At 40.6% G+C, this 26,304-nt stretch overlaps 1 protein-coding gene across 2 annotated transcripts in view; it reads right to left on the bottom strand.

The window, feature by feature from the left end:
- FMN1 (formin 1) overlaps positions 1-20,670 on the bottom strand; it is a 283,684-nt gene extending 263,014 nt beyond the window's left edge. The window contains exons 1-2 of one of the 2 annotated variants that reach the window (XM_034994221.1): positions 18,881-20,670; positions 17,135-17,252 (exon numbers count right to left, since the gene is read on the bottom strand). In XM_034994221.1, the coding sequence (XP_034850112.1) occupies positions 17,135-17,252; positions 18,881-20,257 (1,495 nt within the window). In that variant the 5' untranslated portion in view covers positions 20,258-20,670. Of the gene's footprint in view, positions 1-17,134; positions 17,256-18,880 lie in introns of both variants that reach the window. The other variant, XM_034994220.1, reaches the window with a different exon arrangement.
- Positions 20,671-26,304: the final 5,634 nt, after the last annotated feature.

Here is a 26,304-nt window from a genome sequence, read left to right as displayed (position 1 = left end):
CTCAACACACAATAGCAGCTTTTTTCAAAGTTCCCTTCTACTTATCTTGATTGGTGGTACACTGAAGAAGAAATCTTAACATTTAGGAAAAGACAACATCAGAATACAACAAGCGGCAGATCATCTGAAAACCATTTGGTTATTTCTATTGTAACAAATCTAGAGCTTTGCTGCAGTCACCATATACTTTGCTAATTAAAATGTAGGAAATGTCTCCATAGTTCCCTTTTTTCCTTATCATGAATTCACAGAATTTATTATTTTTGGCTAAGACTTTTCCTTATTTAAAATAACAAGAAAATCAGCAAACCAAATTCAGTATATCTTTTTTTCTTTAAGATTTTATTTATTTGGGGAGCCTGGGTGGCTCAGTCGGTTAAGCGTCTGCCTTCCCTCTCTCACTGTGTCTCTCTGTATCAATTGCCAATTTTTTTTTTAAGATTTTATTTATTTATTTGACAGAGAGACACAGCGAGAGAGGGAACACAAGCAAGGGGAGTGGGAGAGGGAGAAGCAGGCTTCCCGTCGAGCAGGGAGCCTGATGCAGGGCTCAATCCTAGGACCCTGGGAACATGACCTGAGCTAAAGGCAGACGTTTAAGGACTGAGCCACCCAGGCGTCCCCCAAATTCAGTATTTCATCATGATGAAATAGGACTATCCCAAGAATATTGAAATAGTTCCACACTAACAAATCTAAAATATAATCACTAGATAATCAGAATAAAGAAAATCACATGAATCAAATGGTCGTTTCAATAAATATACCCCTGAATTTAATACAGCAAACTCAAATCACTTTTTGTGATATTAACACTTAGAAACCCCAGTCTATAAAGAATGTTCCTTAACTTGATAAATGTTATTGACCAAGGGGCGCCTGGGTGGCTCAGTCGTTAAGCGTCTGCCTTCGGCTCAGGTCATGATCCCAGGGTCCTGGGATCGAGCCCCGCATCGGGCTCCCTGCTCGGCGGGAAGCCTGCTTCTCCCTCTCCCACTCCCCCTGCTTGTGTTCCCTCTCTCGCTGTGTCTCTCTCTGTCAAATAAATAAATAAAATCTTAAAAAAAAATGTTATTGACCAAAAATCTGTGCCCAACATAATGCTTAACTGTAAACATTAGAAGGAAGGCTATAAAATCAGGAATAATACAACAAAGTCTACTATTCACTATTTTTCCAGCTTTGTTTTGGAGGTCATAGGCAGTAGAAAAGGACTAGAAAAATGATAGGTAACAACTTGTGTTTTATTTTCTACCGTTAAAAACTTGATTGAAAATGTGCAGGGAATTTGAATGGACATTTTCCCAAAGAAGATACACAAGTGACTAGTTGGCACATGAAGACTCTGATCATTAGAGAAATGCAAATCAAAACTACAATGAGATACTACTTCACACCGATCAGAGTAGCTACTATTAAAAAACAAGCAAAAATCCCAAAAATTAGCAAGTGTTGGCAAGAACGTGGGGAAAGCAGAACCTCTGTGTACTGTTGGAAGGAATGTAGAGCAATGTAACAGCTGTGCAAAACAGTAAGGAGTTTCCACAAAAAATAATAGAATTACCATATGATCCAGCAATCCCACTTCTGGGTATATACCCCAAAGAATTGAAACCAGGATCTCAAGGAGATATTTGTATACCAATGTTCATAGCAGCATTATTCACAATAGCCAAAAAGTAGAAGCAACCCAAGCGCCCATCAGTGGATGAATGATCAACAAAATGCCGTATATACATACAATGGAATATTATTCAGCCTTAAAAAGGAAACTGATACATGTCACAACATAGATGAATCTTGAGAACATTATGCTAAGTAAAATAAGCGAGTCACAAAAGACAAATACTGTATGGTTGCACTTACATGGGGGTACTTAGAGTAGTCAAATTCATAGAAACGGAAAGTGGGATGGTGGCTACCAGAGTCTGAGGGAAGGGGGAAAATGGGGAGTTGTGTTGTGGGTATAGTTTCAGTTTTGCAAGATGAAAAAGCTCTGGAGATCCACTGTACAACATGAATACACTTAACACTACTGAACTGTACTTAAAAATGGTTAACACCTCTTCATCTATTATGTAAACCATTATGTGCTACATATACAAAGGGTGAATAAATGCTTTTGGGTGAATAAAATGATAAAAAGTTTTTAATGGCTAAGATGGTAAATTTTATGTTACCTATATTTTACAATTAAAGAAAAAACAAAAATTGTCATGATTTATCTAAAAAAAAAAATCCAAGTCTCAACTGAAAAACTAGTAGAACCAAGATGAGTATAAAGTTAGAATTAGAAACATGGAAATCACTTTTTTATACCAACAAAACCAATTTTAAAACATGAGAAATGGATCCCATTTATTATCAAATATGCAGAAATTTAAATGTGCATAAACTATAAGAAAACTGTACAACTTTACTGAAGAACATAAAAGAAATCCTGAACAAGATCAAGAGATAAATTATGTTACTAGATAGGAAGACTCAGTATTATCAGGCCCCCTAATACTGATCTGTAACATAATAATGTAATATAAAATTCAAATCGGATCATGTCATAGATCTTGAGAAACTGACTTTCCAGTTCACACACAAGAGTGTATGTACACAACTACCCAAACAAAATTTAGATGGAAAAAAAAGAATTGAGGTGATTTGAATTGCCAGACAACTAAATAACTTTAAAACGACACCAACTGCAAAGACATAAAAATTGGCACAAGGCCTAATAAACATAACAACAAAAATATTAAAGGATCTAGAAATAGGTTGGTATACAGAAAGGAATTTATATATGTGAGAGTGGGCACTCCACATCTGCAGAGCAATAACTATTTATTAAATGGTATTAGAGGGGTGCCTGGGTGGCTCAGTCAGTTAAGCGTCTGCCTTCAGCTCAGGTCATGATCCCAGGGTCCTGGGGTTGAGCCCCGCATCAGGCTCCCTGCTCAGCGGCAAGTCTGTTCTTCCTCTCCCTCTGTGATCTCCCTCTCCCTCTTTGATCTCTCGCTCTCACACTCTCTCAAATAAATAAATAATATATATATAAAAAAAAACTTTCTCTAAATGCATTAGTTCTTAGACTACTAAAACAAACAAACAAAAAACCACACACACACACACACACACACAAACAAGGGCACTAAGGCATAAATAGGTAATTAGCTTGCCCAGTAATTTGCCCAGTAAAGGTAATTAACTGAAGCCTAAAATTCAACCCCATGACATTAGATGCCACAGCCAAGCTCCCTAATCATTACAGCACATGGCCAAGCTTGACACCCCCTTATCTCTACCACACACAAAAACGAATTCTAGATTGAAAAAAAATCTCAACATATATGTGTATTAGCTAAAGTATACATATTGTTACAGCCTAGGTTAGAGAAATCTTCCTTAAAACCATCACCAACAACAAATCCAGAAAAGACAGGACTATGACTACATAAAACAAAATTCCCATATAATGAAAGATGACAGAAGGCAAATAATGTGGCAAGCTGGAGACTATGACTGCCAATACATACAACAGTCAAAAGACTAATTCCTTTAATATATAAAAAGCTCCTTCAAATAAGTAATAATAAAGACTAATGACCCAATTTACAAAAGGGAAAAGAAGAGCAGAAAGGATGTCACAGAAGAAAAAATGAAAAGATGTTGGACTATTCTAGTATCAGAGAAATACAAATTAAAAACAATACTATGCATTTTTAACATCAGGTTGGCAAAAATTAAATGAATATTGGTGAAGTGTGAATAATGGATCTTCTTGTTTTAGTTTAGTATTAATTGATTCAATATTTTAAGAGGACAATTTTGTCCTATCTACCAGTGTTTATAAGGGGCAAGGACTCTGACACAGCAATTCTAATTCTATCCTATCAAAGTACTTACAGGTATGCACAACATAGATGCAAATGATGCTTTCATGAAATTGCTGTACAACAGTGAAAGATTCTAAGTAATAAAAAGATCAGTAAGACAATAGTTCAGTAAGTTATTACAGCTACTATTTTCTTGACTACTCTGCAGCCATTAAAAAAAATGAGGTAGAATAAAAATGCTCTGTATGTACTATCATGGAAAGATCGCCTTGTTTTTCCAAAGTAAAAACAGCCATGTGGTAGCAAGTTTGCAAGATACAAAGTTGAATACAAGGTCAATGAGAGAGAGAGAGAGAGAGATTCTAACAAAAAAGTCAGAAAATGGAATTTTAAAAAACATATGCTCAACTGCATCAAAAATTTGAGAATACTTAGGAATAAATTTGAGTTTAAAGGAAATTGTGTAAAACCTCTACACTAAAACTGTAATACTGAGAGAAATTAGAGAAGACTGTATTCAAGTAAGTATTTTATTATGGAAAGATATATTTATGGAATTAAAAACTCAGTACTGTAAAGAGGTCAGTATCATCAAAATCATGTCAAATTTGATAAAAATTCTAAAAGGCATATAGAAAGACAAAGAGCTGAGAATGACCAAGGTAAGAGGACACACTAGCAGATCATGACTTACTACAAATTTATAGTCATTAACACAGTGTTCGACTGTTACAAGGTTAGATACACTTAGAGAATAGTGGAACAGAATAAAGAGCTGGTGTGGTCGGGGGGAAGGTGGGTTTTTCAGGAAAAACTTTGAGATAATTTGGGTATGGGAAAAACAAACTTGACGCTCCCCCCAACACATACACAAAAACTAATGCTCAGAATATTGTAGGTCTAAATGTCAAAGGAAGAGCACTAATGCCTTTCTAAATAACTTAAGATAACTTATTTTTGTAACAGAGTTAGGGAAGGATTCCTTTAAGGTGGCTCAAAATCTCCTAACAATAAGGACAAGACTGTAGTAAAACTGAGAATCTCTATTCATCAAAAGGCCCCATTAAGAGAGAGAAAAGATAACCCACAAAGTGGAAGAAAACACTTCCAACACAATTAACCAAAGGACTCACATGCAGCATATAAAAAGAACTGCTTTACAACATAATAAAAGATGGACAACTTATGAAAGTCAGACATGTGACTTGAACAGTGAACTTGAATACCCAATGGGCCAAAGAGCATATCAAAGAATGCTTGCTCAGGAAACACAAATTAAAACCAGAATGGCTCAAATTAGAAAGACCAACCACACCAAATATTGGCAAAGATATGGAGCAGCTAGAACTGTGAGGTGCTGGAGGTTGGAGTGTAAATTATTATCATCGTGAAAACAAATATAAAAAAGTAATACTGGAAAGCCTTAAAAATGAACAATCCAATCAAAAAGGAAAATTACTGAGAATAAGGTGATGTAATTGTAGAACAGGACCCATGGTGAGTCAATAGGTAAGGCTATATGTAAATATAGCTTTGGGAATGATTGAAGACAGCATTTGGTTAAAGAATATTTTTAAAATCAATTTATAAAGGTATAATATAATGCTCAACTTTAAGTGTACAGTTTGGTTAGTTTTGACAAATGAATCCCAGGGTTCAACCTCATAATCAGATATGTCCCCCCAAAATGTTCCCTCACATCCCTGTGCAGTCAATTCCTCTACTCTATCCAACCACTGATATGATTTTTGTGACTATTGGTTAGTTTTGCTTATTCTAGTAAATCTGATGAATGGAAATGTATAGTATGAACTCCTAAGTATCTGGCTACTTTTGTTCAGCATAAGGGTTTTGAGATTAATCCATGCAATTCAGTGTATCAGTGGTTATTGCTGAGAAGTATCCTATTACCTATTGTACATACTACAGTTTATCCTTTCACCTGATGATGGACATTTGGGTTTGTTCCATGGCCGTTATGAAGAAAGCTGCTGCATTTGCATAAGAAAAAAATGTTACCATCACTTTGGAAAACTGATGGTATCATATACTGACATTAAGTTCAGACATACCTTTGTGACCAACAGTTCCACTCCCAAGCATATACCTAAGAGAAATTGTTCCTATGTGCACCAAAGGACATGTACAAGAAATTTTACAGCAACATATTCATAACAGCCCAAACCTGGGGACAACACCAATGTCCATCAACATTAGAATGAAGAAATTAGGATATATTCACACAATGAAATCCTAGAAGGCACTGAAAATAACTGAATTATAGGTACACACAACAACACGTCTGGTTCTCCCAAGTGTAATGTTGAACAAAAGAAGCCATATGCAAAAGGAGTCAGTTTCTAAGTAGGTCAAAAGCAGATGAAACTAATCTATTGTGTTAGAAGTCAGGAACATGGTTTCTTCTGAAGACGGGTTAGTTGTGGTTACCAGAAGGGGGCAAGATGGGGGCTTCTGGGAGGTAGGTAATATACTATTTCCTGATTTGCACGTTTATTTTGTTACCACTCAGAGCCATACACTTCAAATTTGAACAGTTTTCCATATGCATGTTATGCTTCAATAAAAACTGGCTTTAAAAGAGTCAATATATAGGGGTGCCTGGGTGGCTCAGTCAGTTAAGCGTCTGCCTTCAGCTCAGGTGAGTCCCACATCAGGCTCCTTGCTTGGTGGGGAGCCTGCTGCTCCCCCTGCTTGTGCTCTCTCTCTCTTTTTCTCTCCCTTCCTCTGACAAATAAATAAAATCTTACAAAAAGAAAAATTAAAAAGAGTCAATATATAAATTTCAGTGGCATCACAATGATCTCAATTTATCTGTACAATAGTTATTTACAAATATTATCACTGTACTCACTTTTTTTTATTCTTATGTTAATCCCCATACATTACATCATTAGTTTTAGATGAAGTGTTCCATGATTCATTGTTTGTGCATAACACCCAGCGCTCCATGCAGAATGTGCCCTCCTCAATACCCACCACCAGGCTAACCCATCCTCCCACCCCCCTCCCTTCTAGAACCCTCAGTTTGTTTTTCAGAGTCCATCGTCTCTCATGGTTCGTCTACCCCTCCAATTTCACCCGCTTCATTCTTCCCCTCCCACTACCTTCTTCTTCTTCTTTTTTTTTTTCTTAACATATATTGCATTATTTGTTCACTGTACTCACTTTTATACATGAGGATAGCAACTCTGGTCACAGCTACAAGACAGAGCCAGGCTTCACGCTCAAGTCCTCGTAATGCGCAAACTCATGAAACCAGCAGCAAAGGTTTCATTCCAAACTTAGATATGTCCTCAAGATTTCCCTGCCCAATTTCTGTCTGAGACAGTTCACTTTTCTTATCGAATGTTCTCACTCTCTCATCCAGTGTCTCCCTTTATCTGGAGGGGAAATGCTCAAGAGTTTAGATGTTGAAACCTTGTGTTTAGTTATTTCTCAGGAAGACTGTAATTTGTTCTTTCTGTAGAACAGGAAAAATTTTATGTTTTTTTTTTTTTTTAAGATTTTATTTATTTGTTAGAGAGAGAGAGAGAGAGACAGCGAGAGAGGGAACACAAGCAGGGGGAGTGGGAGAGGGAGAAGCAGGCTTCCCACTGAGCAGGGAGCCCGATGCGGGGCTTGATCCCAGGACCCCGGGATCATGACCTGAGCTGAAGGCAGACGCTTAATGACTGAGCCACCAAGGCACCCCAAATTTTACAGTTTTGCAGCTGCTTTCTATGAAGGAGTGCGAGCCTTGTTTTCGCTGAGCTAGCTGATGGCTATGAGCCCACTAACGGGGGACAAGAAGAAGGAACCCAAAGGGGTTGCAGATGGAAAGGTGTGGTGGCGAGCTGGAAGAGAGGATGCTGAGGCAGGGCTTGCAGTGGCTGCTTGGTGGACCGGCCAGAGAAAGAACACTTGGCAGCTGCAAACAGATGGAGATTTGAGAAAGAAAAGAAAAATGGAGCCACCTGGGTAGGTTTTTAAGGAAGAAGAAAAATCCCCGCAGGAGGGATATGTAAAGATCTGACATAGGATATGGTACAAACTTCATTCTCATCTTCCCAAAAGAAGCTTCAAAGTAGATTTGAGTGCTTGTTTTATTTTCTCTATGACACAATAAAATAAAACTACTGATATATATACAACCATTAAAATAAAAATGTTTATTCAAGTATCTCCTAAAATCAAATACACGTACACCGTGTATTTGACCACATATACTGTCGCCCAACAATGAGCTCCAGTGGAACTTTGCAAGAATCTGCAAACCAGAGCATTATTTTTTCTTTTTTAAGCATCATTTTTATTGGCTTTAGTAGCTTCAGTGAGCCTTGGAAGCGTTAAAAAACACCATTAAAACTCCCCTTTTTAAATGTTTAGGAGTCAAAATGGCAACAAGAAATGACCTAGTCAATTTTTGTGGCTATGAGCTGGTATGGTACACCTATGATCTCCTTTATTATACAGAATGACTCACTCAGGTCCCATGTTTGTTTGTTTTTTTAAATAACCATCATAATTCTTAAGTGCTCCTGGTCCCCATGTGTTTCTCTTGCTGGATTTTTAAATGTTAGTACATTGGTAGGAGAAAACAAAAAAACCCATCACTCTCCAGCCCCTCCCTGACTTGAAGCAGACATTCCTCTCTTCCCATTGTAATTCCAGCTCTTGTTAATTATGTGTATGTTGGGGTGCCTCGGTGGCTCAGTCCGGTAAGTGGCTGCCTTCGGCTCAGGTCATGATCCTAGGGTCCTGGGATCGAGTCCCACCTCCGGCTCCCTGCTAAGTGGAGAGCCTGCTTCTCCCTCTCCCTGTGCCTGCCACTCTGCCTACTTGTGCTCTCTATCTGTCAAATAAATAAAATCTTTAAAAAAAAATTATGTGTATCTTTCAGGAAGTCACGACCCCTTTGGCTCTCGTATGTAAAATGAGTATGATGAACTAAATGATTTCTAAAATGCTTGCAGCTGTCAGTTTTTAATGTTGTAAAATTTCAGATTCTATAGTTTAATCTCTTGCCTCTACTCCCCCGAGCCAAAGACCTTTACTAATATTTCCTGGAAAACAACATGAAATTCCTGAGTCACTGGTCCACATTTTGAGATTCCCCCTGCTTCATATCAAGCTTTAGCTCTCATTTGTGTTGGAAGAGCCCATCTCTCTCCCCACAGCTCCCAGCTATGTAGCAAGTAGAAGTCTAACACACTTGATATTAGAATAATCACCTCTCATTTCCCAGTACATCCTATTTCTATGGCCACAAAAATACAAGCCTTTCCTGCTTTTTAGTCTGTACAGCTTCCAATTTTCTGGACTATCAGCATAACTCCATGCAAGTGATGGTGACATGTCACAAAGGCCTATAAAATAAATACACAATGAACAAACCTATTGTCTAGACCGTGAAAGAAGACACTTGGGATCATTTATCTAGATACAGGACATTAAAGGAAAATCTATTCATAGCTAATACAGCCTGTTAGCTATGAATGGATAAGTTTTTTAAAGTATAGTAAGCCAATAAAATATTCGAAGATATTTATAGCTCTCCCTTGCTGGTGAGGCAAGGATGTCTGACTCACTAGGAAGAGTAGCCAAGGGCTCTATCCTTTATAACCAAGGGAACCCAAATTAGAAACAAACCAGAGGGGCTCCTGGGTGGCTCAGTCGTTAAGCGTCTGCCTTCGGCTAGGGTCATGATCCCAGGGTCCTGGGATCGAGCCCCGCATCAGGCTCCCTGCTCGGCGGGAGGCCTGCTTCTCCCTCTCCCACTCCCCCTGCTTGTGTTCCCTCTCTCGCTGTCTCTCTCTCTTTCAAATAAATAAGTAAAATCTTAAAAAAAAAAAAAAAAAAGAAAAGAAAACAAACAAACAAACCAGAAAGGAGGAGGATCTTTATTAAGTTGAAGGATGGGTTATTTCCCTATCTGAACCAAAATATTCTAAAGAGGGATGTTCCTGAGCTACTCTAAGGTTCTGAGTGGGGTGTGAGTAAGCCCCAAGAAATGCCGCATGTGGCGACAGCTTGCTCACTCCCAATACCCATGATGTCATGCTAGGTTGGTTCTCTTTTCTACCAAAGCCACAGTGCTCACTCTCAGCAGGGCAGCCCATGAGCCATACCCCCAGCCCCAGGCTGGGTCTGAGCTGCAGCCAGTGGAAGGAAGAGCTTTTCCAGATGCATATTGGAAGAGAAACCAAAAAAGCATAGTTCACTTTGTTTCAGAAAAAATAAGTGCTTTTCTTCATTGTATTTTCTCCTTCCATGGGTAATTAAGTCACTGCCAGTTTCCCAAATAGTACCATTTTAATGTACAACACCATTTTAATGTAAAACTCACAATAATTAACTTCATTTCCTCTCAAGATGCTGAGGCACACACCATGATAATAGGTTTTTACATTTCCTAATAAATAATTAGATGTTTCAGGTTCTCCTTCATAATATAAAATAGGAGATGAACAGGAAAGGAAGCCCAGCTCTGGGCTGAGCTTCTGAATCAAAGGTTCATCTAAACTTGGGGAGGTGAGAGGTGGGGAGGAGGGGATAGGGAGGTAAGGGTAAGTCCAGGGATGGCAGTGGGGTAGGGGTAGGAGAGTCTGAAATGAATACAAAATTAACTGCAGTGTCTTCTTCCATACCTTTCTATCTTTGTTAGATTTTTAAAAGGAGCCTCGGAATATTCAGAATCACTAACCAGAGTGAAACAGAGGTAAGGTTCCCCTGGTATCAGCCAGCCAGCCAGCCAGCCAGTCAGTCAGTCCAAAATGTGGCCTTCACTCAGTCCAGCCCTGGCCTCGGAGCCGGTGTTCCTTGAGCCACTAGATTCTTAGGAATGCATCTGATTTTTAGGAAAAATGAATCATGAGCTAAAAATTCCTATCATGTTTTTTTTTTTAAAGATAACATGCCTAGGAATATATTTAGAAAAAATTCAGGCAATATTTTTTACTGAGTCAAAAAAGAAAATCTGAATAGTTTTGGAAGATATGTTCTTGAATAGAAATACTAAGCATTTTCAAGATCTCAATTCTCATTTCTACCTTCATATTAATTCATAAAATAATGCAATTGCAGTAAAAATACTAAACAGATCCTTTTGAAACCAAGGTAAACTAAGGTTTTCTGGAAGAATAAGCAATCCAAAACATTTTTTTTTTAAATTGCATAAAAACTTGAACAGATCCTGAGATGTGTTTTAATGCTGAAATAATTAAGACATCCATACAAAGTATCACAGAAGGCCCGAAACGTTCCCAAGCTTAGCATAGACAGTAACTATGCTAGAAGCCTGCTGTAAAGTTAGCACCTTGAGGGGAAAAAAGTGGTCTTAGATTTCTACCTCAAGCTATGCACCAAAATCAATTTTTGATATAAAATGGAAGGAAAGAAGGAAAAGTTAGAAAAAAAAATCACTTAAGCAATTTGAAAATATAGGTGATCTGAGCAGGAGAGGGCTTCTTAAGCCAAAAAAGAAAAGTTATACATTAAAATGAAAATAGATTTGACTATACAAATATTTAAAATGTTTTCACACTGGACAAGACAAGTAAAATTAAAAATAAATAATAAAGACAGAAACTTTTTCATTGTTTTAAAAGTACTGTTTTCAGGGCACCTGGGTGGCTCAGTTGGTTAAGCATCTGCCTTCAGCTCAGGTCTTGATCCCAGGGTCCTGGGACTGAGCCCCATGTGGGGCTCCCTGCTCAGTGGGGAGCCTGCTTCTCCCTCCCCTCCTCCCCCGCCCCGGCTTGTGCTCTCTCTCGCTTTCTCTCAAATAAATAAATAAAAATCTTAAAAAGTACTGTTTTCATACTGAATATATTTACATAAAAAATTAACTTTGGTAATTAATGTACATTGAAAACATTAAGGCATATACCCTTTCATTTAGCAATTCTACCACAAGAAATTTATCCTAATGAAACATTTATGAACAAAAATATTTACAGAAGTGTTGCTTCCATTTTTACATTATTTTTAATACCTTGAAAAACTAAATCTCTATAAATATAATCATGGTTAAAATGTAGTCAAAAAATAGAGTCACATTTTCAAGTGTGAAAAGCAGCCTATACAAGATGATCAAAAAGTTTTTAAGTGGGCGCCTGGGTGGCTCAGTCAGTTAAGCATCTGCCTTCAGCTCAGGTCATAATCCCGGGGTCCTGGGATCGAGTCCCGCATCGGGCTCCCTGCTCAGCGGGGGGCCTGCTTCTCCCTCTCCCTCTGCCTGCCACTCTGTCTACTTGTGCTCTCTCTGTCAAATAAATAAATAAAATCTAAAAAAAAAAAATTAAAAACAAAGTTTTTAAGTGTTCAATTTACATAGGCCTTTCATAATTCAAAATGTTGGCAATGATTTCCCTATGAAACAGAATTACAGAAAGTTTCTTTTGCATTGTGGTATTTCTGGTTATTTCCAAAATTCATTATTTTATTTTGTAATATAGGGGAACATTTAATACTTAGATCAGTAAATAAACTGAGATCAGTAAATAAACTCTCTACATTAAGGTGACGAAGGTATTCACAGAGCAAGTCTCTGAAGGATGGCCATCATATTTTCTATGAATCGATTAAAGCAAAAGACATAATCCTCCCACAGGTTAAAAAACAGGATTTTTTCTTCATGACATTGTATTAGAACCCTGTGTGGTCAGGTGTGATGGAGATAAATGTGTGCCAATTCTCCATGCCGACTGAGAGATTGAGGAACCTCTCTAACCTGGAGTCTTCTGGGAGTGTAACTGTGCTGGGTATCCTGTATTTGCTGCTCCAGATCCACACTTCCCCTTTTGGTGCCCTATTCTGGACCCTTTTGCCCTAAAGGAATGGCATAAAGTGGCTCCCAGTCCTCGGACTTGTCTTTGGATTTGGCCAATGGCAGTGATGGGGAAGACAAGACAAAGAAGAGAGTTGGGCTCTTTATTTCCCAGTTCCTTTCCTGACTTGACAGGAAGTCAAGGATTTGTGAATCCACAAATCCAAGGCTCTGTGGATCGGCTTCATCCCTCTCCTGAGGGCCACAACTCCTGTTAGGCAGCCCACACCATACCACTCAGCCTCCCTCTGAAATTCTGGGTTTCCCCAGTGGCTTCTCCTACCCTTGCCCCTTCAAGTCTAGGGCTTTAAACCCTTCTGTTAGTAGCACCAGATGTTGCTCCATCTCTTAGTGCTTTCCCTAAGCCCTGCCCACAACTTTGTAAAGAGTTCTAATAAACTCTCAATCAAATCATCCAGTTTGAGTTGGTCACCTGATTCTTGAAAGCACCCTGGTTGATATATTAATATATGTAATTATCAAAAAAAATAAGGCTAAGTGCATTTATCCTTCAAAAACCAAAATGGAAACAAAAGTGACATAATATGGCTTAGATAAATTTTTTCATGCTTGAGATAAAAATAAGTTCAACCCTGTGTTAATGGTATGATTCAATGATTCTATGATACCAGGGTCCTTGTGCTTTCCAGTTTTGTGTTGTTTTGCAAGTTACTAACCCTTATATCACCTCGCCATGTACAGAACAGCATATTAGAAGAGAAATAGCAGAGAGAGAACACTGGTTATCTATTTCTCATAACACGAATTGCTTTGGCCACATCAAATACAAAGGTAGACATTTTTCTGAGGTACCCCCTTGTATGTTTCACGACACACCTTTTCACTTTGCTCTGATTGAGTTTTACTTTGCCCCAAGCTTCAAAAGCTAATCAAGTTTACTGCATCCTGATGTTTCTGGTCTTGCAGCACAATAAAGTAGCATGGACTCAGTTGATTAACCATTTAAGTTGATTAACCATTTAAGGATATGAGGAGCTCACTGAAAGAGATTTCTCCTTGAGAGAGCTTGTTTGGAGGTTCTAGCAGGGGAGCGCAGCTACTCGTATACCCTTGACCGAAGAACGGTCCTCCTCTATCGGGGAAGGTCGTCCTCTTCGACCGAGCGCGCAGCTTCGGGAGGGACGCACATGGAGCGGTGAGGGAGGAAGGGGACACCCGCCTAGCCAGCCAGATCAGCCGAATCAACCCTGGCGATCAATGGGGTGACAGATGTCGCAGCCAGATCGCCCTCACATCCAAGAGATTTCTCCTTAAAAAAACAAGACCATCCCACAAGGTTGTTTCAAGAGCCAACTCTTACACCCAAAGAAGGAAAGACAATTCTGAGAAGAATATGGGGTCTGTCCATCAGATTGTCCCAATCCCATTTCCCAGGACTGGGGGGAGAGGTTTTCAGTCCAAATTATTGTGAGGCATCCCAAACACAAAACAGGATTGCATAGATAACAGTGTAAGAAAGCACAACACAAGAGATGGGAGAAAGTAGTGCACTCTCATTTGAGGAAAGAATTTCAGGCTCAGTGAATTAATACTGAGGCCCCTCACTGAGTAAAAGAGATCAACTTCAGCACCAGTGACAAGTCCCCTGCACGATAGCTCTGAAGGGGGCTGGTAATTCTCTTAGCTGGCACATCACCAAAGTTCCAAGAGCTCATATATTGACAGTGGAAGTGCCCTTGATGGTGATCACAGTGTGATCATTGGAAGCTCTCAGGGGCCAGAGGCTTTACCCACCAAGGGTGGTAGTTACAGTGTCAGCAGCTACAGATGATGCTGATGGCTCTGGAAGTGGCAGAGAGAGCCTCCTTAGCAGTGGGTGCCAGCAACAGCAGTCAGCTACACTCATATGACTAAGAGAACTCCGGAAGTCATAGTTTAGAGGGACAGGTTCTCTGATATCAGCTTTCTTTTTATCCGTGAACAAAAGGTGAGTTTATAGTATTAGGTGATCTCTTAAGCCCTCAGGAAAAAAAATCATTGAATGACAAACTGTGTTATAAAGGAAAATCCAAACAGTGGCAAGTCTGAAGTGGCTGAGGGCAGCACAAGGACAATGGCGAATGCATGATGACAAACACGATCTCGCTCCCAGCTCTGCCAAGGACTGGGCTTAAATGTTGATAGCACAGAATTCCAACAACACACTTGAAATAGGAACACTAGATTCTTGTATACCCCAGGAAAAATAAAGAGAATCAGGGCACCTGGGTGGCTCAGTCATTAAGCGTCTGCCTTCGGGTCGGGTCATGATCCCAGGGTCCTGGGGTCGAGCCCCGCATTGGGCTCCCTGCTCAGCAGGAGGCCTGCTTTTCCCTCTCCCACTCTTCCTGCTTGTGTTCCCTCTCTCGCTGTGTCTCTCTCTCTGTCAAATAAATAAATAAAATCCTTAAAAAAAAATAAAGAGCATTGAAGATATAAAGACATAAGCCTTCAAACCCCTTGAAATACGTTGAATCTAATTTCGCTGTTTCTGTGCTCTCTGCAGAGTAGCAGATTTTGTATGTCTCCCTAAAGGCAGGGAAACCAATGGAAATACCATAAAATGCTTTAAATAATAAACCAACAGTTTTCTCAACAACAGTTGAAGAAAATCACAAGGAAAGTGTTAACTTCCTTAAAATTAGCAATAAATGACAAGGCAACCCTATGCTGATATGAAGTAATGGGGTAATAAAAAGTTTACTGCAGGTGCAGGGGTATCTTACTCTTATCTGATACCCACCAAAAGGACATCAGCAGAGTAAGGAGCTCCTAGAAGGCTCTCAGGAAGCTGAGCACCAGCCCGGGGAGCATGGTAAGGAGCACAGCCACGGTGGGAACTGGTTGGGGACTTGGATGTCTTCTTCAGACCACAGCCAGCCCTCTCGGTCACTGTGCTATCACAGCTCATCCCGCAGCACTATCATTATCTGTCCTGCCCTCCCCCATCTCATTCAAGACCTTAGAAAGCTCTGAGAATACAGATCATGACAAGCCAAGACTGGGAAAGCCACCGATGAGGTCAACTACGGTGTTCCTCTGAGCTTCTGGAATAAGGAATTTTTGCAGAGGTATAAATGCCCCCCCAAATATTACTTGAAGTGGATTGAAAAACCATTTATGACATTGAGTCGTAACTTCTCTAACTTCTCTACTTAGCAAATTACATCCTTACAAGGAAGACTGCCGCAATCTACTCGTAGGAACAGGACTTAGGTCACCAATATAAACTAGGAATAAGAAACTCATAGAATTTGGTTTTGCATTAAAGCAAACTTCAGTACTTTTAAGTGTTCAAACTGTGCCCGATCATGAGAAAGAATTTGGTAGATGGTTCAATGATTGTAACAACAAGCACTCCAATTTTGGAAAAATCGACTGTAGGTAAGAAGACTGGAACAGCTATATATTGTTTTTCACTAAGGCCAAGATACTTTTCATTCTAAAAGTCAAGCACTGCAGAAAACAAATGCTATGAAGTAATCAATGTCTTGGGATAGTCAGAAGTCTGCAATTGCATAAATCAAGGCTAAAAGCCATCAGGTTGTAGAACTGAAGATTCACTGCCAACTCAAAACGCATCTGTGTTCTCAATCACTGAAGTAACTTATGATACTGCAGAAAAACCATGTACTACTAACCCACCCCAAATTTGATCCATTTCTGTCTATCAGTGAATAGGAACGGAAAGCATTTTTCTCTAAATGGATAGACTGATCCTCATATACACACATACCCTAAGACAACCAGAAAAATATAAGTCTGCATAGGTAATCTTGAAATATCAGGAAGAAGACAAAGAGGTTTCACCAGAGATGCATAAACACATATATTCATTTAAGACACACCATCCTCTAATTCTTATTTTTTTATTTCGTGTGAACCTGTCAGGTAGAGTAAAAATATCTAAATGCCCATTCCATTTTAATATATTCAAGCAAAGCTCCTGGGAAGGTTTCCAGAGAGTTAGATTGCTTTAAAATTGGCCCATGCATTAAATAAAGCTTTGTCTCACAAAAGGGAACGAGTAACTGATACAGTCTCTGTACATTCACTCCACACAAGGTTCCTGTAGCTGAAAAGCATTCTCAAAGACAAACAACAAATCAGATTGCAGCTCTGGAGACTCATACGCCACCTCTTCAAGCAACCCTACCGGCTCGCAACATTATGAGGGCCCACCACCTGCTTCCTGAGGAATGTGTAATCTACCCGCTCTGTTAGTTCCCCAAAGGTTCTCCTACTTTCCACACTGGCCGCCCTTCATTCATTCCATGGCCTTCACCTTTCATCTCTAAGAAATGCATTAATGACAATTGTGCAAATGTTCCCTTGAACAGCACAACCAAAAAACAAAAAGCGTTCAGCCTTACATTTTGCAGAGAAACAAAAACTCAAATTCTGGGAGGACTGAACTGGCACCAAAAGCCATGGCAGCAAAGGCTTCGTTCCACGGGTACCTGGCTTCTTTTCACATTACCTGCTTCGGTGTACTTCAATCCCACTTTTTCTTCTGCGTCTTTTGTCTTCGGGGGTGGCCAGACAGCTTGGAGTCTGCCCGGAGTCCTATCGTCCTGCTCAGTGGGGCTGTGGTCGGGCTGCTGAAAAGCAGGTAAAGAAAAGAATACGTTACATGAAATGTGGCCAGAGCGAATTAACCCCTGAAAACATGCTACCTCTAACTCCAAAATTAATGTTAATGGCCAGTTGCACATTGCGCTCATTCACTATAATTGAAATGTCTCACTACAGAGTGACCCTTTTCCAGAAAGGTAAAGTGATCAGTAAGGGTGGAAAAAACAACAAAACAAAACAAAACAAAACAAAACAAAACAAAAACCCCTCAAGGCCAAGTATGATACAACCATTAATAGATGATGTTTATCATATAACTATTTTTTTTGAAATCACAAACTTTGAGCTGAAGATGCAGATATAAATGCACTGTAATCAGGTACATTTATAGGAATGATGATACGTGGGTCCCAAACAACTCCAGGGTACTTTATAATATAAAGACTAGTTTTGCATTTTCCATGAACACCAGCTGTAGGTCAAGATACATTTCTCTGAGCACTCGACACTGTTGATTTCAATTCGTTTTTCTTTCCTTTAAATAAATGACATAGCCTTCATATTCAAGCCACTTTTATAGGGGTTGATTTTTACAACTAGGAGAATGCCGTATTGTGTTTAATTTTCAACTACATCCTAGGAATGTTTCCAAAAGATTTTTAAATTTTTAACACCTTAACTGATCAACTATATAAGAGGGAATGATAATTACAGGCTGAGTAGATACTAAAATTCTATTGTTCTGAACATTTAAGATCTACTGGACAGGTGTTTGCTAGTCTTTATAAATTACCTGAATTAATTTTCCTAACAGTAACACTAATTCACTAATTAGATGGTTATCATGTGCTAACTTCACTTACTCTTCACAACTACCGTGTAAGGTAAGGGTTATTTTCTTCATCTTGTGGATGAAGGGATGGAGGCTCTGAGGTGATCAAGGTCACCCAGCCAGTAAATGGCAGAGTTAGAATTTAAACCAGGCCTCAATCTAAACCCAGCGATCAGGATGGCTTGTAATGAACACAGAACATTTTAATCATATCACAAACACATATATCGCCAAACGGCAGACTTTCAAAGTTAAAATAGAATTTTTGCAGAGGTATAATTAAGAGGTGAGGAAATGTGGGTTCTATCTCCCTATTGCATTGCTTCTGTGTGCTGTTTAGTTTTTTATAAGAACATGTACTCTTGGGGCACCTGGGTGGCTCAGTCATTTAAGAGGCTGCCTTCGGCTCAGGTCATGATCCCAGAGTCCTGGGATTGAGCCCCACATCAGGCTCCCTGCTTCTCCCTCTCCACCGCTGTGTTCTCTCATGCTCTCTCTCTCTCTCAAATAAATAAATAAATTCTTAAAAAAGAAAAGAACATCTACTATTAATGTTTAAACTCAGAGTGACAGTTTTCCCTTTCTGCCCTCACATCTTTATGTATATCCCTCTTACGACACTCCAGAAAAATATAAGGAAGACAGAAATCGCTAGTTTAACTCCATACTCCTTGCGAGGACGATTTGATCATAATCCTCTTTCACCTAGAAGAGACTCACTAACAATAGGTAACTGGGATTCACTTCGACAGGAAACCTGAAAAAGAAATACAGCAGCATTGCATCTTACGACAAAACCCCAAACCCAATTCTACATACGCTTTTGGAATCAGAGGAGCCATCCCCTGGCCTTGACCTGGATCTTTCAAACACAGCTCTTAGGGACTCCTTCTCATGCTTCATCTTACGCTTGAGAGCTTCCAGCTCAGAGGTGTCAGCTGTGGTCCCCTTTTTGGGGGGGCGAATGAATATGGCTTTAAAGGCCTCGAGGGCTGTCTCTGGAGGCTTTGGCTTGACCTCTCCACCCCGGGTCTGGGCTCCACTGGGGCTGCTCTGGCTCTCCTGGGCAGCACTGCAGCCCATCTCCTCCTTCCTGGGCTGCTCGGGGTCTTCTGCCTTCACTTCCGCTTTGGGCATGTCAAGGATGAACAGCTGAGAGAGCTGCTCCAGGAGAGTGGGAGTGGCCTTCGGGTCAGTTGTCTTCTCCCCAGTCTTCACTGTCTGAGGCCCTGCCTGCGCTAAGGACTTCTGAACAGGCTGTGTCAATTTGAGCAAAGCCAGGTCGCCATCCTTTGGTTTAATTTCAGTGATGGTCTTCCCTCCCTCACCTGTAGCCCCCTTCTTGAGCACACGAAGCCCGCTAAAAAAGGCTGGAAGCTGCAATGACTTCTCTCCGGGGACTTCTTTTTTAGACGAGGCATTCTCGGTGACACCGACTCTCAAGTTCTGGTCTGTTACCACGGGGAGGACTGGGGAACTTTCTTCTGCAGCTTGTCCTTGGGTGGGGCTGTGCTCTGTCTGAAGGCTACCATCACCAAGTTGCGGTTTGCTACTTATCTCAGATGGAGTCCTCTGAGGACCTTCTGCACAGACCTCTGCATCATCCCTTTCCCCAGTGGTGCTATTTTCCCTACAGTCACGTGGCTTTTCTTTGGGATCCTGAGATGGCTCAGTTAAAACACTGGGGGACTGTGGGCGGCTGGTGTCGCTTCCCTCTTCTGGCTGCTGGCCACCATCATCAGAGTCGGAATCACTGGTGGTGTTCACAAGGGTCCCACGGACCAAAATGACATCGTCTCTGTCCACACTCTGAGTTCTGAGTGGGAGCAGCTCTTGCCCAGGGAGAGAAATCCCTGAACCTGCTATTCCTTGATTTCCCTCTGACTCCGGCTCCACCCCTGCAGTCTTGCCATCATTTCCAAGGTCAGGTAGAACCCGTGCCTCTGCCGCCTGGCAATCCGAGCCCTGGCTGGGATCATCCCGCTGAGGTACGGGATCCACAACTAAACTGTGGAATGCCTTCAGTACCGCGTCTTTCTCATCAGGCTTCACAGAGTCCCACTTACTTGTAAACCCAAACAAAGTTTTCATAGAGAACTTGCTCAGGATCGACTGAGCCACTTCAAGTCTGGCTTCAGGTTTTTCTGGTTCCGAGACATCATCACTGCCATTCAGAGAGTCTCCAGCGTCCTCCATGTCTCGGCAATGCCCTCGGTGCAGGTTCTGACTTCTGTCACTTTTCCCTGCTCCCTCAGTTTATCCACACCATCGGCTCTGAACTTACAGGACAGGGAGCCACAGGACCCGGCAGCCTGACTCAGCCGCAGAGCAAGCACACTTGGTCTCTTTCAGGTCACTTACTGGGCCCTCCTTCCGGGGTGTGGGCGAGGATGGTACGCCCCGGGGCCAGCGGTGAGTTAAGTCCGCGGAGCTTTAGGGCCAGACGCCGCTGAGGCTGCACACCTTACTACACACGAACTGGGGAGGCTGCTCCTCTGGGACTTCCGTATTTATTCCCGTGGACAAAAGGGTTTTTGTCGGAGGGAAAGTCAGCCTGCCCCCAGTCATCCCGGCCCAGGACTTCGCTGTGAGCTCCGCCCCAGTGCCTCCCGGTAGCTTTCAACTTCCTCATTGGTGAGCAAGGGAGGCTCCAGAGCGTGCTGAGCCGGCAAGCAGATCCTGACAGCCCTTGACCCCCACCCCCCACCCCCCTTCGCCCAGCAGCCCAAGAAATTCAAAAGTGAATCAGCAGAAATGGACTGAAACGCTTTTGAGGAGCTCCCTTTTGCCATCTAAATTTTGGTCGGCAGCCTGGACGCCATCCAAGCCAAAAAACCTAGCAGCACACACAGATCAACAGTCACTTACAAAACCCAAAGCAAAGAAAAGCAAGTAAAGAAACAGATGATTTCAAAATGCCCAGAACTCTCAAAAGCAGTAATTTACTGCTCTTGAAGCTTCTTTTTTTTTTTTTTAATGCTTTCTTCCGCTTCCCTGCAGGTCTCATCTGGAATGCAGATTTTAGCTGCTGGGCCAGGGGGTGAGGGGGAACCAACAGGACTGGTTTCAGATTACTGCTGTTTTAGCTCTGCCCTGGTGTCTCACTGTTCTACAAACAGGTACTGAGGCTAGCACGCCCACCACGCCCAGTGTCCACCAGCCTTAGGCCGGCAGAGTAAACAGCCCCGGCCCGGCAGGAATGATTACCCTCCACACGCTCTGTGCCAACCTCAGGCTTCTGCTCAGCAGCTCTAACTTCCTGGTTTCCTTAGGAATCCTGGTGGCCGAAGGGCACCCCTCTCTGCTTCAGCGATCCAACCAACTAAGTGAAACCTGGCTTGCTACAAGGTAACACACAACCTGCCTTGTTAGGCAAAGCGATTCAGCAAAGGTCCCCAAGGAGCCACATTCCCCTAAAGAGCAAGACATCTGAAAGGTCTCTGTCAGTCAGGTTTCTATCACAGACCCAATTTGCCTAAAACAAGAACAGGACGGACGAAATCACCACCAAACATCAGCTCAAGGTAGTTTCCAACACTCTGATTATATGCTGGGAACCTGGCAACCAAGGATGTGGAAAAATTATAGCTCTGTTTCCTAGCTGCATAGTTAGCTGCCTCTTGGGACAGCTTCCTGTCCTACCTGAAGGTCTCAGTGTTTTTCAAATCCTGTCCAGTCAGCAGGCATTTAGCAAGCACCCGCGATGGACAAGTTACTGCGCTGGATCAGGACAGTCAAACTGGCTTAAAAGTAATCACCGGCGCTCTGAGTGAAGCTGCAAGAAGATGGAGCCCAAGTGTTAAACACAAACAGCAATTTATTCTGCAAAAGAGAAGCTGTAGCCACAAGCAAAACAACAATCTTAGTTGGTCTGCATCAGGGAACGGCTGTGAATATCACACTGATGACTTGAATCATGTTCCCCCAAAAGTATTAATACTGAGAAATTCTGATTGCAACACATTTCTAGCAATGCATTCAAAAGGAACCCTCACACACAAAAGAGTACATATTATAATATCCCACCAACCCCTAGGGGGAAGTTAAGAGGTCACTTCCGGTCCCTGATTTGACCTTGTGTCTAAATGGAGACTTTCCCACTTGCTCCTGAGGCTCGTGGGTTTGGGATTACTAATTAGGGCACGCTTAATCAAAAGGCCATGATGACACACAGAAAAGTTTATCGGCACCATTTAAGTCTCAGAACAGTTTCCTGTCCAGAGGAAATGCCCATCGATAAAAATCAGACTTCTTCTGCTTCTTCAAGTCTGAGGAAGAAAGGAATCACCACACCAGATCGTAAGATCTGTCTTCTTAAGCCCTACACAGAGCATCCAACACAGGAGTGTGAGGAAGAGATGTGACACCTATTTTGTGTCATCCTTTTTAACTGAAAGGCTCCATTTTCTCAGACCTAACAAATTATTGATTTCCAGAATAAGTTTCTGAGCTGGCTTGTGTACTATTTCCAGATAAGACACAGAGTCCTCTAGACTGAAACACAGTAAGAGGCTCTCCCCATACAATTCTCCTCCATTTATGAAACATAATCCTATTACAAAGATGTATACATCCAACCATCGTTTTTACACACCAACTATGTATAAGGCTCTGGGGATATAAAGATGAAGAAAACTCCAGCCCTCTATGTTCGTGAAACATGAAGTTTAAGAGGGGATATCAGCCAAGAAAGAGGCGACACTTTGTTCTTACACTGTAAGTACTTCATACTCTAAACTCAGTCAGAATAGCAATAGGTGGACCCTAAAACAATTCTGAATGAAAGCAAGGAGGGACTATCTAAATAAGATGAGTAAGAAAGAACATCATGGTAATTCAAATAGATCTTTGAATATAGACTCTCTCACACTATGAGAAATGTTACTATTGCTGGTCATTTAAGGAATTGAAAAATGTTTGACCATAATGTTCAAATAAGAAGCCTGCAAATGTTTTAAATCACTTTACTTGATTTTTCATCATGACAAGTGTACTCTTTAATCCCCATCCACTGTTTCCCCCATCCTCCCACCCATCTCCCTTCTGGTTACCAACAGTTTATTCTCTATAGTTCAGAGGCTGTTTCTTAGTTTATGTTTCTCTCTCTCTGTGTCTCTCTCTTTCCTTTGCTCATTTGTTTTGTTTCTTAAATTCCATATGAGGGAAATCATATGGTATTTGTCTTTCTCTAACAGACTTATTTTGTTTAGCATTGTACTTTCTAGCTCTATCCATGTTGTTGCAAATGACAAAATTTCATGCTTTTCTATGGCTGAAATATACATATAACAGAATATTTATATTTACATATGTATACACCATATATATGGTATATATACAACAAAATATATATTTTATATATATATCTATACCATGTATATTAATAGATTAAAAAAAGTGGTATATCTATGCCCCTAACATAGGATCAGCCAATTATATAAGCCAATTAATAACAAAAGCAAAGAAACACATCGACAACAATACATAGGGGACTTTAACACCCCCCTCACTGAAATGGACAGATCATCTAAGCAAAAGATCAACAAGGAAATAAAGACTTTAAATAACACACTGGACCAGATGGACTTCACAGACATATTCAGAACATTGCATCCCAAAGCAACGGAATACACATTCTTCTCTAGTGCCCATGGAACATTCTCCAGAATCGATCAAATCCTAGGTCACAAATCAGGTACCAAAAGATTGGGATCATTCCCTGCATATTTTCAGACCACAATGCTTTGAAACTAGAACTCAATCACAAGAGGAAAGTCAGAAAGAACTCAAATACATGGGGGCTAAAGAGCATCCTACTAAAGAATGAATGGGTCAACCAGGAAATTAAAGAAGAATTTAAAAAATTCATGGAAACAAAATGAACACACAGCTGTTCAAAATCTTTGGGATGCAGCAAAGGCAGTCCTAAGAGGAAAGTATATAGCAATACAAGCCTTTCTCAAGAAACAAGAAAGGTCTCAAATACACAACCTAACCCTTCACCTAAAGGAGCTGGAGAAAGAACAGCAAATAAAGCCTAAACCCAGCAGGAGAAGAGAAATAATAAAGATCAGAGCAGAAATCAATGAAATAGAAACCAAAAGAACAGTAGAACAGATCAACAAACTAGGAGCTGGTTCTTTGAAAGAATTAACAAGATTGAGAAACCCCTGGCCAGACTTATCAAAAAGAAAAGAGAAATGACCCAAATAAATAAAATCATGCATGAAAGAGGAGAGATCACAACCAACACCAAAGAAATACAAACAATTATAAGAACATATTATGAGCAACTATATGCCAGCAAGTTAGATAATTGGAAGAAATGGATGCATTCCTAGAGATGTATCAACTACCAAAACTGAACCAGGAAGAAATAGAAAACCTGAACAGACCTATAACCACTAAGGAAATTGAAGCACTCATCAAAAATCTCCCAACAAACAAAAGCCCAGGGCGAGATGGCTTCCCAGGGGAATTCTACCAAACATTAAAAGAAGAATTAATACCTATTCTTCTGAAACTGTTCCAAAAAATAGAAATGGAAGGAAAACTTCCAAACTCGTTTTATGAGGCCAGCATTACCTTGATCCCAAAACCAGACAAAGACCCCATCAAAAAGGAGAATTACAGACCAATATCCTTGATGAACATGGATGCAAAAATTCTCACCAAAATACTAGCCAGTAGGATCCAAGAGTACATTAAAAGGATTATTAACCATGACCAAGTGGAATTTATCCTTGGGCTGCAAGGTTGGTTCAACATCCACAAATCAATCAATGTGATACAATACATTAATAAAAGAAAGAACAAGAACCATATGATCCTCTCAATAAATGCAGAAAAAGCATTTGACAAAGTACAGCATCCTTTCTTGATCAAAAATCTAGGGATAGAGGGTACATACCTCAATATCATAAAAGCCATCTATGAAAAACCCACAGTGAATATCATTCTCCATGAGGAAAAACTGAGACCTTTCCCCCTGAGGTCAGGAACACGGCAGGGATGTCCACTATCACCACTGCTATTCAACATAGTACTAGAAGTCCTAGCCTCAGCAATCAGACAACAAAAAGAAATAAAAGGCATCCGAATAGGCAAAGAAGAAGTCCAACTCTCACTCTTTGCAGATGATATAATACTTTATGTGGAAAACTCCAAAAGACTCCACCCCAAAACTGCTAGAACTCATACAGGAATTCAGTAAAGTGGCAGGATATAAAATCAATGCACAGAAATCAGTCGCATTCCTATACACCAACAACAAGACAGAAGAAAGAGAAATTAAGGAGTCAACCCCATTTACAATTGCACCCAAAACCATAAGATACCTAGGAATAAATCTAACCAAAGAGGCAAAGAATCTGTACTCAGAAAACTATAAAATACTCATGAAAGAAATTGAGGAAGACACAAAGAAATGGAAAAACGTTCCAGGCTCATGGATTGGAAGAACAAATACTGTGAAGATGTCAATGCTACCTAGAGCAATCTACACATTTAAAGCAATCCCTATCAAAATACCATCCACTTTTTTCAAAGAAATGGAACAAATAATCCTAAAATTTGTATGGAACCAGAAAAGACCCCGAATAGCCAGAGGAATGTTGAAAAAGAAAAGCAAAGCTGGCGGCATCACAATTCCGGACTTCCAGCTCTATTACAAAGCTGTCATCATCCAGACAGTATGGTACTGGCACAAAAACAGACACATAGATCAATGGAACAGAATAGAGAGCCCAGAAACGGACCCTCAACTCTATGGTCAACTCATCTTCGACAAAGCAGGAAAGAACGTTCAATGGAAAAAAGACAGTCTCTTCAACAAATGGTGTTGGGAAAAATGGACAGCCACATGCAGAAGAAGGAAACTGGACCATTTCCTTACACCACACACAAAAATAGACTCCAAATGGTTGAAAGACCTCAATGTGAGACAGGAGTCCATCAAAATCCTAAAGGAGAACACAGGCAGCAACCTCTTCGACCTCAGCCACAGCAACTTCTTCCTAGAAACATCGCCAAAGGCAAGGGAAGCAAGGGCAAAAATGAACTATTGGGACTTCATCAAGATAAAAAGCTTTTGCACAGCAAAAGAAACAGTCAATAAAACCAAAAGACAACCGACAGAATGGGAGCAGATATTTGCAAATGACAGATCAGATAAAGGCCTAGTATCCAAAATCTATAAAGAACTTCTTAAACTCAACACCCAAATAACAAATGATCCAATCAAG

This window comes from Mirounga leonina, unplaced genomic scaffold (assembly GCF_011800145.1).
Source record: "Mirounga leonina isolate KUSES-001 unplaced genomic scaffold, KU_Mleo_1.0 Mir_91, whole genome shotgun sequence".
Taxonomy (NCBI): domain Eukaryota; kingdom Metazoa; phylum Chordata; class Mammalia; order Carnivora; family Phocidae; genus Mirounga; species Mirounga leonina.
The sequence above is the reverse complement of the archived record's forward strand: the minus strand, read 5'-3'. Positions and strand labels throughout refer to the sequence as shown.